General features: G+C 29.6%; 1 protein-coding gene across 2 annotated transcripts in view; it reads left to right on the forward strand.

The window, feature by feature from the left end:
• LOC142327516 (single-minded homolog 1-like) overlaps positions 1-16704 on the forward strand; it is a 170316-nt gene that overhangs the window by 128167 nt on the left and 25445 nt on the right. For both annotated transcript variants that reach the window (XM_075370643.1, XM_075370642.1), the window contains exons 5-6: positions 648-762; positions 12789-12874. In XM_075370643.1, coding sequence (XP_075226758.1) covers positions 648-762; positions 12789-12874 — 201 coding nt within the window. The remainder of the gene's footprint in view (positions 1-647; positions 763-12788; positions 12875-16704) is intronic.

Below are 16704 nucleotides of genomic sequence, written 5' to 3' on the forward strand. Positions count from 1 at the left end.
GCATATAGCCCACCTACTGGTTAACTCGTCGTCGGGAATCAGTTAACAGCTGATTTTCGAAGGTTCTGAGATTCAAATCCTAGTAAAAGTTAGTTGCTTCTATATGGATTTGAATACTAGGCAGTGGATACTGGTGTACTTTACTGGTTTGGGTTCAATTAACCTTACATCTTAGGAATGGTCTGCCTGAGTCTTCTTACAAGATTACACCTTATTTACATAACATCCATTATTTACATAACATCGCATTGGGCCGTGAGGGGCGTTGCTTATTGTTCACTAGTTGAACAGATTGCAACATACGCAGAAAAATTATATAAAAAACAGCATGTAAAATACATTTTCTGATGAGTAATATCATTATTTTTATTTAAATCGTTTAAATTAGAATTATAATAAAAAAATTTACTATTAATCAGTTGCAGAGGCAATTGATAATAAATCCACAACATATGGAAAGAAATATTTATATTCAAGTCACGTTTAAATTGTATTTTTAAATATGAACTCATATTAATATTATCATTATAATTATAATTTATAATATTATTTGTAATGATAAGAATAATTTAAATATTATGATATATATAAAAGAGTTAATTTAAATAATTAATTTTGCTTTGTGTATATATATTTTTTTAATATAGGTTGAATTAACTGGTAATAGCATGTTCGAATATATACATCCCGCTGATCATGAAGAAATGACTTCCGTATTGACTTTACATCAACCATTATTGCCACATAATCAACTTGTACATGGTATTTATTGAATTAATATAAATTAATTATGTTTAAGTAAATATTATAAAATAGAGAAAAAAATTAGTTTTTATTTGCTTTTATTTAACTCACAATGTTTTTTTTTTCATGTTTGTCCTCAAATCTTGCATCCTCAATTTAACATACTTCCTGACATTGCCGATTGATGAAATTTTGCACAGTTACTAAGGTCGGGTGACAATACAATAAATATTCCACCATTACTTTTGCAAACATTCCCTCGTATCGGGGTAAATTAAGGGTGGAAATTAAGGGTACGGGTGTAAGAATTTAACATGCTTCCTGACATTGCCGATTGATGAAATTTTGCAGTTACAAAGGCCGGGTGACAATATAATATTCCACCATTACTTTTGCAGACATCCCCGCGTACGGAGGTAAATTAAGGGAATGAAACAATACATATATTTTATAAATGTACTACAAATTTCAATATATGCTGTTATCTTTTGAAATCCAAATTAATCTACTAATTAAACTCATGTAATATATGATAATAATTTGATTAAGTATGACTAAAAAGTATAAAGCAAGGTTTTAAAAATTTTGAAAATTTCTTGTAATATTAATTTAATTTTTAAATACGTAGTCTACTAATATAAATCAGAATAAACGTTCTACCTTAATAACGTTACGTTATCGATTTTTTAATACCTCTTTCTCAAAATAATGAGAAAATATTTTTTTGCAGCTATTTTACAATTAATTTTGTTAAGTCCTATACCGAAATAGATTTGATTAGGTGAAATACTTGATTTCCTGAATGTTTTTTTCAATATCTAAAAATAAATTATCAATTTTTTAATCTTTAGATATCCCCCCCAATAAAATCCCTTTAAAAATTTTCTCCTAAAATTAATTTAAAAAATTATAATAATTTTCATGCCAAACTTGTAAAACTAAATAATTGAGTCCTATAATTCTAAAAGTACTTTATTCGCTCTAAGTATAATTTTTCAGTTATCTAAAGAAAAAAATTATGACAAAATTCCCTTTAGTTATTAGTGATTAAAAGAATTATTAAATCAGAAATTCATTATACCAAATAATTTAAATTAATTATTTATTATTCTACTTTTACAATCAATTTAAATTTGGATAAGGCCAATTTTAAAATTTAATGTCGGGTAATATTACTTTTGAAATAATCAATATCGAATAAGGTAAGTTTTTGAAAAAAGAAAAAACATAGAAATAGCTTTGTTAATGTGAAATTAATTTCATAAACATAGCTGTAAATAATATCTTTATTAAAAAAGCTGCCAACAAAGTTGTTGTACTTTAAATAGAGGGAAGTAAAAAGTGAATTGAAAGAATTTCAGGAGGCTAAGAAAAAAAAACTGACAGCCAAACGTCTGGAAAAAAAGACAGAAGGCAGAACAGCCTTAGAAAAGAAGAGAAATATGAAAAAGAAATTGTTGTGCGGTCCCCAGTAGACCAATTCGCTGTCAATAATAATAATAAAACAGAATTAACACCATAAAAAATAAATAATAGCAATACTTTTTCAGTTCTTTAAATTTCGAATTTCGTTAGTCGACACCAAAATAAGGGTTATTTTATATTTTTTTCTAATTTTATGTTCGGTTCAAAAAGTAGTAAAAAGAAGTGTAAGATAATTTTTTTAAATATTTTAATACAGTTCTATGTTAGAGTTTATTTTATTAAATTTTGAGTTGATTTTTCCCCTATCTGTTTGAAGAATGTTTTCTATGGTTTTCTTTTAAATTTTATCAAGTTATCTGATTAAAGTAAGCATTATATTCGAAAAACAATCTTACAACAGTTTATTCTATTTAGTAATTTTAAACAATTCTGCATTCTATAGAAAAGAGACGTTATTTACATTTTATAACTCAACTCTTTATTAGTTTATATTATCCAGATAATATCCTCCTTGGTGTAGTACCTTGGTTAGGGTAATTGCTCTATATATTTACCGCTGGTTCAAATAATAAACAAATATAGACATTTACCACTTCGTAATTAGATATGATCCTTTAATATTTTAATGGATAATACAAGATTATGTATAAGTGTATATATATGCTTCTAATGATTCCATAAATGATACATTGTTTAACAATATATATTTTGTAAGTTGAGTCAATGAAGATTAATAGAAGAAGGCTGGTAGAAGACTGACTGAATGAAACGGAACGCAAAGATGTCGGAGGGTGCAATACCCTCCTACTAATCGTAGTATATGGACTTACGTTATTTGTGCTGCTGGATGATTCCAATGAGCTGACGGTTTATAAATAGAAAGTGGCGTTAATTCATTTGGAAAAATTTGGACTGCGTTCCGATGCAATGAAGATTTTTAACGGTAGGGACCCGTCGGAACGATGCGCTATTGAGCTTATCTTCCGTGAGGCTCTCCCTTTCCGCCCAGAATGGGCTGAAATTCTTTGTTTAAGGGGTGGTCCTCTCTAGAGATAGGAGATTTGTTTAAGGAGGGTGCCGGAGGAGATTTTGGGGCCTGTACTTCATTACATTTGTTTATTATTAAAGAAAATGTGTTTTGGTTGGGCAACTGTAGGGCGTTGCGTCCCAGGGCTAGCTCAGTCTGTGGGAAAATGGGGTTGGGATGGCAGGTAAATAATTTGGTGTGATGTTTTTCTCTATTAAGTGAGATTTTCTGAAGATATTTGTTGGTGATCGGCACATATTACATGGACCGCGTTGTGTTTTGGGGGGTTTGGTCAAACACGCTATTCTGTTGCTGTCCTTGGGAGTTTTGTACTTCATCTGGTTGGCTGTTGCCTCATGGTGGCTCGTCCAAGACTGTGTGAGGTCATTTCCTGACCTCTTGTGGCTACGGTTCCTCCCAGCATATGTCTCGGATGTACTGGAATTCGGACGAAGCTGTTGAATTGAAGAACCACCTCGCCTGCTCCAGTCTCACTTCGGAAACTGTTTGCGTTCTAGCATTTCTGCGCAGGGCTGAGATCCTGATGAACTACGGGGCTCCGAATATCGTCCTCAGGGCGATGTTCTGGACGACTTCCAGCTTCTTCAGGAGGTATGAACTCGCCAGTCCTCCCCAGGCCGGGAAGGCGTATATGATCGATAGTACATATATCCTAAAAGAAAGAATTCTTTATTAGATTCGGTGTTGGGCTGTGTCGGTTCAGTAGCGGGTGGAGCGCGCCTCAAGCTTTCTTAGCCGTGTTGGTCACACTAAGAATGTGTTGTGTCAGCCGGTCATCGATAGTCACTCCCAAATACTTTGCCGATTTTTTGTATTCAATAAGATCACCACAGATTTCCAGCCGAGCGGCTCTTTTCCGTTTTCTGGGAGGGGCAAAGATCACGACTATGGATTTATCTCCGTTCACCTTGATCCACCACTTCTCAAACTCGTCCACCTGTTCCTGTAGCTTCCTTACTGCGAAGACTGACTGAATGTAGTGCGGAGTCGGCTTATATAATGTGTACGGAGCCGCTGAATCGTCAGGAGCCGAGGGCATCCGAAAGGAGGTGTGTGAACTGAACGGAGCCGAGTGCAGCCGACAGAAGCCAAGTGTGAACTGATAAAAAGACCTTTAAATTTTAAAGTCCTTAAATAAATTTCTAATAACATGCGTAACAGTCTGAACATATATGTCATTAATTCTTTAGATATAATCAATTATTATTATTATTTTATGTAAAAATGTATTCACTACATGCTAATTATTATTATTTTTTTTTTAATACACTGGGATACAAAATTATGGATACAAATTTGATTTCATCAAATAAAGTGTGAGGTGTTATGCAAAATAATAATAACAATTATTAAATAACTACGGGCATTCTGATACAGTGAAAAGGAAGTTTACGGACAACTCCTTAAGGCATTGTCATAGCCAAGCTCTGTACAACTGGGGAGAATATCATTTATATTTTATTAAAATATAACGACATAACTATAAACATTAATTTCTACAAAGTGATTTGTATGATGAAATAATATTTTGTCGTGGTATTATTTTATTTATAAAAATAAAATAATAAATTTTGTGTTTTTAATTTTATTTGTAAATAAATGTATCAGTGTAATGGCTTGATTGCGTTTAACAAGCAAATATGATGTTATGATGCAAACAATACAACCTGATGTTTTCTGAATTGGAATACTGAAATTATTGTCAATACTGTTTACGATGATGGGAGATTCCCCTTCGTTTCACAGTTGCCAGGGCTTTGGATCGTAGTCTTATGCATTATCATTGTTATTAGTGTACGATGGAAGGAATTTGGTAGGAGGACAAAGAGGATGGAATTTTTTGTTATTATTATTATTATAGACGCTAACATAAATAAGTTTTCGAACAATTTTAATCAAATAGTTATTCTACGTATTGTTTAAATAAAGCAAAATATACCGTAACTAATTCTATTTAAAATTTAAATACTTACGACTATATCTTTCTTTCAAAACTACCCAAATGTCTGAACCCGCTGACTAAACATAGAATATCACATTATATCATCAATAATCTACGAAGATTCACTTTATTTGCAATCTAATCTGATTATTTTTAGACTTCAATTTTTTTTCCAGTCAAATAAAATCTTATAGAAAATTTTTAGAAAAATTTACGAATTAAAATATGAAGATAGAATTTATAAATTGAAAAGTGAAAAAGAAATTACAAAATATAGAAGAAATAGGGAACTTAATCCGGAAAAGAAGATTACAGTTTTATTAATATCTATGAACCAAAGAACAACCAAAGATTGATAAAACAAATATTTAATTTCTACATAAACAGAGCTACAAAGATCAACTGGTTTAAAGAAATAGAAAAATCTAAAAACATTAAACATTTCTAAGGATCTGTGTAGACAGATAAATTTAGAAAAGCGATTATAGAAAATAAGTTTTCAGACAGAAAGAAAAAAAGGGTGTAAACCTGCATCGATGTACAGAAGAAATGCGACAAAAACAGAGCAAAAGAATGAAAATCTTTTGGGAAAAGAAAAAGAAGTCAAAACGTGATCCGCAGTGGTCGGAACGAAAAGAAAAAAAAATCTTATCGAAACATATTTTTAAATATTGTATTAATATGAGTTTTTTCCGGTTTTAGCCTAAAGAAAGTGATTTTTTTCCAATAATTATTAAGAAAATTGCCTAAATATCCTTAAAAAGAAAAAAAAAAATTTCTAAAAAAAATTTCATGTGAATTTTACACGACTGCACAAAAAAGAGTGTAATTCATTAAGGATGCATGTATGTACAGTATGTATATTTGTTACACCGTAGCAGTTCAACGGCTAAACCGATTTAGATGTGTGATCAGTGGGGCTCGCGTTTAGGCACTGTGGAACTGCAGCACCCCCTATTTCCACTAAATATTATCGATAACATTTAATATAATGAGTCCTTTTTTCTTTAATTCTTTCTTTATACTTGTACAATATATAATCCTTAAGCTTAATGTCAGTAGCCATCCCCCAGTTTATGAAAAAAATACAAAAATCTTTGTATTTAGTTATACGCTTCACAGTTCCAGCGACATGGTGTTTGGCTGTTGTGTGCATGCGAACAAAGAAAGCTGCGAGGGAGAGAGAGCACTGTCTCTCCAGCAGTGCCAACCCTGGCGTACTAGTGGAAGATAGTTAGTGTGTATTGAACGTTCCTTGTTCGTTCCCTTTTTTAGTTCAGTCGGTGGAAGGAATATGAAAGCGGTTTAGTTGTTTTTTCAGTAGTGATCAGAAGATGGCGGAAAGCAAGGTCTTTTTGATTGCCAAATCTGTCCAAAAACACACTTGAAGTGCGAAAGAGAAGGTAATTAATAAAAACTAATTATGTATTTGTTTCTGTGTACAAGAGTTATAAATTAAGCCCCGTTGGACTACATTGTTTTTAAACGGACATTTAATTAAGATATTAAAAAATATTATTTTTATTGACATTTTATTATTTATTCGAATATGGTTTTTATACGGAATATGGTTTATAAGTACAATGTGCTTAACAATCGTGTACCATTTTTTTTAATGTAATAAAGTCTAGAATTATATTATTATCCTGCTTTCAGCTATTCTATTTGATTAATTTTTTTCGGTTCTTTTATTTTACAGAAAACTTTAACCATGACGTTGAAAAGGCCCAGAAAAACTTTTCTGCAGTAGCACCCCCACTAATTTTATCTACGAGCCGCCACTGTGTATAACCCTGTTGGAATCCCTACGTTACCAGAAGTGTCATAGACTATATAAATATATATATATATATATAACATGGGCATTTTAACAAAGTTATATTGGCATAAAGCTTTCACGTATGTAAAGGCAATGGTCCGAAAATTAGGGGCTCCGCACTTTTAAATTACACTGTCGTGGAATCATCTGCACTGGCCGGGTATCATATTTTTTTTTAGTTTTTTCGCAGTCGTGTATTTTAATTTTTAACACATTTAAAACTTAATTTTTTTCATGTATTTTTAAATATATGTAAGCAATTTTTTAAAAATTATTAAAATAATCTGCAGAAATTTCCGGATTCACTTGACTGGTGATAGTAAAATATATTTCTACGTGTAGCTACACGTAGAACTGGTTAACAGGTTTTTATTACCATAAAACAAATTATTAGAGCTAAATATTTATATAACAATGTAAAATAATTTTCTGTTGAAACTCCTTGACACAAAACTAATAATTTTGTATAGAAGTTAATTCAACATTTTCGTTATGAATTGAATTTTAATTTTTACTTATTAATTCAAAGTTTCGTTGTGGAACTGTATTTATTAAATGTAATATAAATTGAACGAAGAAAACTACTTCTTTCCATTAAAAAAAAGTTCAATTGTTTATGATATAAAAAAATAACGCATTTTTCGTGTATTTAACATTGTGCCTAAAAAGTAGAATTGTTTTAATCTAATAAAAAAATAATAGCAATAAAATCATTTGGAAAAAACGGTACCTATACAACCTTTGTAGATATAATACTTAGTTTAAACAATTGATCACATGAGAAGCTGCTCCAAATTACCGGATACAGAGAGAACATCAAGAGGTTTAACGACTCCTCCAGAACATCTAATCGGAAGTAGCTCTTCAGGATCCTACAAGATATTCAAGATTGTTAAACCCTATTATCTCTTCCCCTAGAGATCATAAATTATTATTTCTAAAATATGTAGTGTTGGTACACCTACTTTATGATTATGTATTATTATAAAGCGCAATTAAAGACGAGGAATATGTTTAAACAATCATTTCTTTCCAAAAAACAATATCTAAACAAAAAGTACGAATATGATTAAAATCTAAATTATTTCAGGACTAAACTAACATTAAAGTGACGTTTATTTTACCTTGAATTTCTACTATATTGGAAAGAGAATAAGGAATGTTTTTAAATGTTTCTTTAGAATATTAAATTTAAATATCTATAAAATAAAAACCGGTGAAGATAGAAATTCAACATTTTATCCACTTATTTATCTACCTATACGGTGTGCAAAGTTTTAACAAAATCAAAAAAACTGAGAGAAAATTAAAATTTCAATACATTTGGAAAATCGAGAAAAAACTAGTAAATGAAGTAAAAAAGCTAACATAGATTACTTTCAAAAGATTGCGTTAAGAAATACTGCGTACAAATTTCATATATTTTACATTAAGTTCTGCTGACATTAAAAAAGTTATCAGTGGTTTTAAAAACAAAACAAACAGATATGCAGATAAATTACACCTTTCAAACTTTATGAAAAATTCTGAAGGATTTAGATAAATAATAAAATAGATTAAAAGAAAACAAAAAAAAAAAAATTGAAAGAAAAACACTGTGTCCGTTTCAAATGAATAAATTATTTAAAACATAAGAAAATTAACGGAACGGAGAAAACCAATAATTTTTTCAAACGAGCGGTACATTTAGTTGACGTACTTAAAAGAGTACGAGAGTTGTCTGAAAAGTTTTGAGCCTCAACATGAAGTTGCAGCACTCGTCAACAAAAGTTAGGGAATCTAATCGAGCATGCGTTGAAAGTCACTCACTAAACTTCACTTACTAAAATTTCAGCCATTTTGGACGCCCAGTTGTAGTTTGATAATCATTTGAGTAAGTGAGCGTTTTTGAGAAAATGGAAAATATCCAATATCATGCTGTGATTAAATACTTGTATTTGAAAGGCAATACGCCTACGCAAATTAAAACCGAGTTTTGGACCTGTCCCATCATTTACCACCATGAAAAGAGGGCAGGTGAGATTAAACGTGGTCATACAAGCTTGGTTGATACTGAGCATTTGGGACGGCCAAAATCTGCAACCACCACCGATATCATCGAAAAAGTTCACCAAATGGTACTGGACGACCGACTAATTAAGGTTAGAGAGATAGATAGCAAAGGCTATGGGAATATCGAAAGAACGTGTTTTTCATACATTAACCAAAGAATTGGATATCTGTAAGCTATCCGCGTGTTGGGTGCCGCGGTTGCTTACTTTGGACCAAAAACGCATTCGAATGAACATTTCCAAGGCCCTGCTGGAGCAGTTTAAACCAAACGATTCAGATTTTTTGCGTCGATTCATAACTGCAGATGAAACGTGGATTCACCACTACATTCCTGAGACGAAACAGCAGTCAAAATAGTGGACTGAAAAGGGTGAACGTGCTCCGAAAAAGGCGAAGACGGTTTCATCGGCCGGGAAGGTCATGGGGACTGTTTTTGGGATAGTAACGGAATCTTGTTTACCGATTATCTTCAAAACGGCAAAATAATAACGGGACAGTATTATGCATTATTACTTAACGTAAAGTTAGACTGAGACTGTTAATGGCTACAGAAAAATCCGTTTTCATAGTGAAATGTTGCAGGAGAGATTACAAATATACTTTTAATTTTTAAAACAGGAGTTTCAAGGAGACTGCTGGAATGACTGAGAAAAATATATTGAGAATTATGAAATATTGCTTGAAATAATATTAATACTACATTTTAGACCTTGTTCAGTTTTTATTATTCATAAAGCTGGATATGATATACAAGGCGCCAAGTTTAAATCGCAGAAAACAAGAAATGTAAAGCAATAATTTTCGGTTTTCATATGTTAAAAATACAAATTAATACGATTAAATAAGCCCTATTATGAAAGAATTCTATTTCATGAAAATGTGATAAAATTCCAGTTATATTTTATCGATTGAGATGGCCATCGCATCACCATAAATTCGTCCCTATTGAGCTGATTTGAGCAAAAATAAACAGTCTGGTTGCAAAATTATTCAAGTAAATATAGTAACAAAAATTACTGAAAAATAATTTTTTGAACTAACGGTCTAATATTGAAATCAATCCTTCAAAATCGCCTTAAGAATAAAACAGAATTATTATGAAGCAGAATTGCCGAAATTCAAATCAAAGGTTTATAATTGGTCAATATGATACATATTATTATCCGATGAATCTGTCATTAAACAGTGACAACACAGAAGATATCGGTACAGATGAAATGAATGGGTGAGAGCCGCTAAATTAAGAAATGAGAGTTTAGTCAAAAGCTAATCGAGAATCACGCTTTTCAGCTGTTTCAGAGGACCGAGATACTCTGATTCTTTAAACGTACTTTGAATAACAATTAAAGTTACTTCTCTTTCTAGAAGGCATATTTTTTTAACTTATGATAACCCATTGTTAATCAAAGCAAACAATGAAAAGCCGTAAAAGTTCGCTAGATGTTTTAATTAATCTAATTTCGATGATAATAATAATTTTATAATAAAATATTTAAAAGTTTATAGATCTGAACTCAGAGATCTTTTTCTTTTACCATGATAACAGAAATATAATCAACTAAAACATTATTCTTTTTTTAATGAATGTCTTTAATATCTTAACCCCTATTAGGAGTATCGTGATAATTCTAACTAGAGAGATTGACCAAGCTTCTAAGGTCAAAGGTATGAATCCGCAAAATTTTATTAAAGTCTATCCAATAGTTTTTGCGTGATGCGCGGACAGGGACGACTCTAGTTATCATTTTATTATATGTATATATATATATATATATATATATATACATACACACACACACACACAATAATATATTATATTCAAATGGCCAATTGTAGGACACTGTACGTCCGTTAGGGCCATACAATTTACCCTAAGGTTCATTTATATTATTAGTTTCAGTATATAATAAAAATTGCGTTTAGCTGATAGAAAAGGTAAATATATTTTAGTTTTTATGATTTAGTTTCGTGTTTAACGCTATTCTTCTCTGTTCAGAACTAATATTTTTATCTCAATATTATATATATATATATATATATATATACTACGTAAGACATTGTCAGTTTTAGATAAGACATCTGTTTTACATACACATCACTCTTTATAATTCTCTGTTGTTTTTACTCTCTATCTGTTCATAAAAAACTAGGTGTTTTTTCGTTTCTACCCTCCCCCAAAAGTTTGCAAGTTTTTCACTTGGAAATAACTCAAAATAGCAGGAATATTGATATTAACAATAACCAGGTTGGAGAAATTATCCAATAATCACAATATAATGTTACAACAGTCTTAAATCCAAAATTTCATTACTTCCTACAGCTAATCGTTTTTGAGTTATGCGAGATACGTACATACGTACGTACGTTTCGCCGTAACTTGTTAAAATGGATATTTCTGATGAAATATGGAAACTGAAATTTTTCGCTAATACAATACTTCCTTTACTTCGTACAAGGAAGTAAAAGATCATATATACGATTCTAAATGGATAATCGATAGTATTTTCAGTATCGATTTATTTGTATCGATAATAGTTGTGTTTTAAGATCTGCTACGATATTGAATGAATGAATAACGGTAGTAAAATTTATTTTATAATTATTATTACTGTTTTTATTTATTGTTTATAAACATCTAAGAAAAAATCTTATGATTTTTTGACGGGCAGTATGTTTAATCATGTAAGCATGTTCTTTTTTTGCTCTTATTTGTTGGTGTTACTTCTTCTTACTTACTGTTTATAAACATTTAAGAAAAAAAAAATCATATGGTGTTTTGACGGGCAGTATGTTCGATCATGTAACAATATTCTCAGTTAAGGAGAACGCCCACACAAACAAACAAATACAAATACCCTTTAATAGGATAGGATTTCGCTTGGATTTCAGCCTACCCTGGTGAAATGAGGTCATAAAGAAATTTTTAAGAGACAGATTTAGTCATTTCTTATGGTTTTTGACCTGAAAAATCGAATAAAATAGAACCCAGAACTGTTTTTACTGTAATTTTTGAGAAATCTGGGGTGAAAACCAATAAATTGGAGTAAAAAATCCTGTTTTTTTATGTTTGACGTAAAATAACTTTGTTAAATGGTTTTAAACACGTACAACTTTTAAACAAAACATGTAAATAATTTAATTCTTAACAATTTGGTGTAAGGTAATTTGAATAAAACAAAAAAAAGTTAGAAAAATTCAAATTTTATTTAGAAACAGTTCAACACACGTACATGCGTCTGAATCTTAATAACATTTGATTGGATAAACCGATTTTGATGAAATTTTCTAGGGATTCGTATATATAACTCTTTGGTTTATTTTCATAAACCAAAGAGTTATATATATCGTTATTTTTCACTTTATAAGAATAAATAACCAATGCCAGGAAAGTATTATAACTTCATTATCAGCTTTTTTTTAATTTCTAAGTAAGCAGTAAGATAAAAATAAGTATTGTATACTTCATTAAAATACAATGTTGAATAATGAATATGTTTTATGAAGAAAAAATGTAAACTTTATCAACAGTAGGGTTACCGTTCTTCGTAACTTGTATTTTAAATTAAATACAACTAGTGTAAAATAAAAAATAATCATAGAAATCGTTGCTTTTGGTTAATGAAAAGTAAGGCATTATAAATTAAATATCCCTTTCGGCACGCCGTAAGGCGGAGGTAGATTTCACCAAATTTAAACATTTTACCAAATTTAATGGAGTATTTTATTCTTTTATTTGTTTTTGTTTTTTTTTTTTTTAGAATTTGAAGTGGAAAGAGCGTTTTTTCTACGAATGAAGTGTGTACTTGCGAAGAGAAACGCTGGATTAACTACAGCAGGTTATAAGGTACGAAATGATAATATGAAATAATTACTATCGTTAAAAATTCAAATTATATTTGCTAAACACACATTTACCAATACACAGCAAAATTCATACTAATTTAAATACACATTTATACATTTACACGTATTTACTTATACAATATATTGTAATCAAAAAAATTAAAAAGGCTATTTTATGTCTCTGAAAAACCAGATGTTTACCTAAAATTAACCTACACTGTCTATATATCACTCTCTTTTTTTAAATAAAACTAATTTACATCAAAATAATGAAATAAAAATATAGTTAAATATTTCACATAAGTACTATATCTTCGCAAGAATTATCTGGCCCCTAATATGTCTTACGAAAAAATAATCCACAATATTAATTACACCTACTAGACAATAATCTAATTTTTTAGCAATATGGTGCCCTAGTACCAGTTCATTTAATGATTTTTATATTTATAAATATAATTTTGTTGTAAATATTGTAATATATTTATATATTGTTTTATATTTTGTTATAAATATAATTTTGTAGTACAAAACAATCATTCTAAATTGAAATAGTACTTATTATTTTGTTGTCGAAAAATGGAAAAAATGTGAGCATAAAATAGCCTAAATACAGATTGGGTGAAAACAATAAGAAAAAAATTGCTTGTTTGGCAATTGTTAAGGCATATTATTAGAATTTATTTGCGCATCTCATATTGGTGTAAGTTCGATAAAGTTTATAGTAATAATCAAATAGAGTAACTTTTTTTTATTTTATTTTAAAGATAAATTTCAGTTATAGAACTAAATTGGATTAGATTAACAAACAAACGATTAGAAAATAAAAAAAACATCACTTTCGATTATCATTTCTATGAGCAGAGTTATAAAACTTCAAACTCATCGATAAAGATGTAACCCGGCTAGTATAGTTCATTAATTTTTTTACAAACTTTTGGAAGAAAAGTATGGTATTACTTTCGATCGCACGGTGGAATTAGGGGGTGAAATTGAAATTTTTACATTCTGAGATATGAGGAGAACGAAAATACCATTCATTTAAAATGTAATTTCCTTATATGTGTCATCATGACCATCATTTCTTCAGTTTTCGATCTCATTGGAGGATGAAGACCTATTCAGAACGTTTCTAACTAATACCGTCTAGTGAGATGTTCTGCCAGTTCGGTCCAGTGTATTTAATAAGACGATCAATCCAACTAGTCTTTGGTATTTTTCGTGGCCGTTTTAACATCTAGTGGTATCTATTCAAGTGATAATTTAGTCCTGCCATCAGTTCTGTTCGTTGTTTGCTATTTATATATATATATAAACCTATGTATAACATTTGTGGCTCGAAAATCTTAAAAACTACTATATTAATTTCATTTAAATTTATATATGCTGTTGTTGTGCATGTGAAAATTTGATGAAGATTGGTTGATTCTTTCCTGAGTTACGGTCAATTTAAAGTGGACAATAGACAATATAACCACCTCGATTTGAGATATCTTTCAGTCGCATAGTGAGTGAAAATGAATTATCTTTACGTTTTAATTTAGGATTACAAAAAAACCATTCATGTATAAAATTTATTGACTCAAAAATTTCCTTAAACTACTTAATTAATTCATTGAAATTTAGATATACTGTAGTAGTGTACTAAAATTGTGAATGTAAAAATTTTATGAAAATTGGTTAAGTCGTTCTTCAGTTACGCTCAATTTAAGGTCGACAACTGATAACATAACCTGAAATTGAGGTTATGTTGTATTTAAGATTAGATTTTTTTATTTTACATCCTGTGTTGGTGTTTTTTTCATACCCGTTTTTGCAGTGTTACAATGATGAGCGAGTTGAAATTTGATGCTTGTATGTAGGGTCGTTATTTTTTATTATTTCATAATTAAACTTAATTACATAATTACTTATGGCGTTTTACATAATTAATTACGCTTTATATTACAAATTGATTACCATTTAATTAAAAAATTTTGAATTATAAAATTACTTCAATTATTATTGTTAATTAGCCCGTTGTTAAATACTTATTGCTAGTTAGTATATGAATTTATTACACAGTATTATAATAGTAAAATAAAACGTAAAAATATCATGCGTTTACCAACGCAATGTTAATGTAGAGAGGTAATATAAAAGGAATGATTTGCGAGAAAAATTTAAATGCAAGAAAAGTATAATACGGTAAACAGCATTTAATAATAGTAATATTTCTTCAAGAAAGTTAGCTTGGTTTGTAGAGTTTATTCACCCGAAGAACAAAACGACAACTTAATATAAAATAAAATAATAAAAACTTTACCGTTAAAAGTCGCAATCGAATGCACCACTGCAAAAAGACATCCTTTGTTCGTAATATAATACAATATGAAGTAAATATACTTATATGATGGAGAACTGAAAGAGGCTAATCTCTTCCTGGAAAAGAAATAACAAAGATATACGGTACAGGATAACTATTTTTTTTTATTGTAAAAATGTTAGATCTGTATGTAAATTAATGTAACTTCAATAGAAATCTAATATAACGTAATATTCAATGTTGTTTTTTTTTTATTTAACATTATCATTTTTATTCTTATTATTTTTTATCGGTTGAATCCCTTCCGTTATGAACTTGAAAAAATTAGCCATGTTTTGTCTTGAAATGATAAATATATAGTTATATATCTTTATTTATAATAACGGTAAACAAAAACAAAGGGTAGTCTAATTTTATTTCACAATCATCTTTAGTTAAACTATGTTATTTCTTCAAAAAGCTGAAGAAATAAAAAAAATTACTCTTTATCACATCGTAAAATCCTACTTATTTTACATTATGTGAATTATGAAAAACGTTTTTCAGTGTACTAACTGCCTAATTACGTATCTTTGCTCACAGTTTGGACGCGTATGAACCATTAGTGATTTCATTTTGTTATTTATAATATTTTAAAGAGTTTCTATTTAAATTTAAAAAAAAATGTTTTTAATTTTGAAAAGATATTTAAAATAAAATGTTTATAATAAGATTAGAAATAATTTTTAAAGCATTTAAAATTTTTTCCTTACTCTCAGTATGAACATTAGAAGTTACTATTAAATCCAAATACAATTTTTAAAGAGTTTATCTAATGACATTATTTTATAGGTTAAGAAACGCCCTAATTAAAAAATTTCTTTTTCACGTCCGTTCCCTTTGGAAAAACAGTTCCGTTTACAGTTTTCCAATTAATATTATGAGTAATAATACCATTTTTCGGTGGTATTAAATTATTAAAGATTTAATTATATCAATTACGTTTTTTTGCCGACCTTCATGGATGAGTAGGTAGCGTCTCAGCATTTCGTGCGGAGATCCTGGGTTCGAATCCCGGTCAAGCGTGACTTCTTTCCAATTTCGACCGGACTAGCTGTTGACGTCCGCTCTTTCATAACAAAAAAAGCCTCTTTTATCATATAAAATTTGAATTACATATTTACAGAATATTCTTTACCTATCTAATAATATTTATGCCGATCTCCGTGGCGGATTGGTAACGTCTCAGTCTTTCTTCCGGAAGTCGTGGGTTTGAAACCCGATCAGGCACAGCCTTTTTCATACGCTACAAATATGTATTCTAATAGGGGAGAATGGCCAAATCAGTCAATACCCGTCATCTCAAGAAAAAAAAGACATTATATGTATGTAATGTACTTAAAATATTACGAGATACGTATAAACAAGACATGAATCAACATACATCTTAAATTCAATCAATTTCTTGATGAGCTTAATTGGTACAAATTTTACCATAGAAATGCTTCCAATTTTTAATTCAAAAAAAATTGTGTGTGTGAGTGTGT

The sequence above is a fragment of the Lycorma delicatula genome, chromosome 7 (genome assembly GCF_047948215.1).
Source record: "Lycorma delicatula isolate Av1 chromosome 7, ASM4794821v1, whole genome shotgun sequence".
Taxonomy (NCBI): domain Eukaryota; kingdom Metazoa; phylum Arthropoda; class Insecta; order Hemiptera; family Fulgoridae; genus Lycorma; species Lycorma delicatula.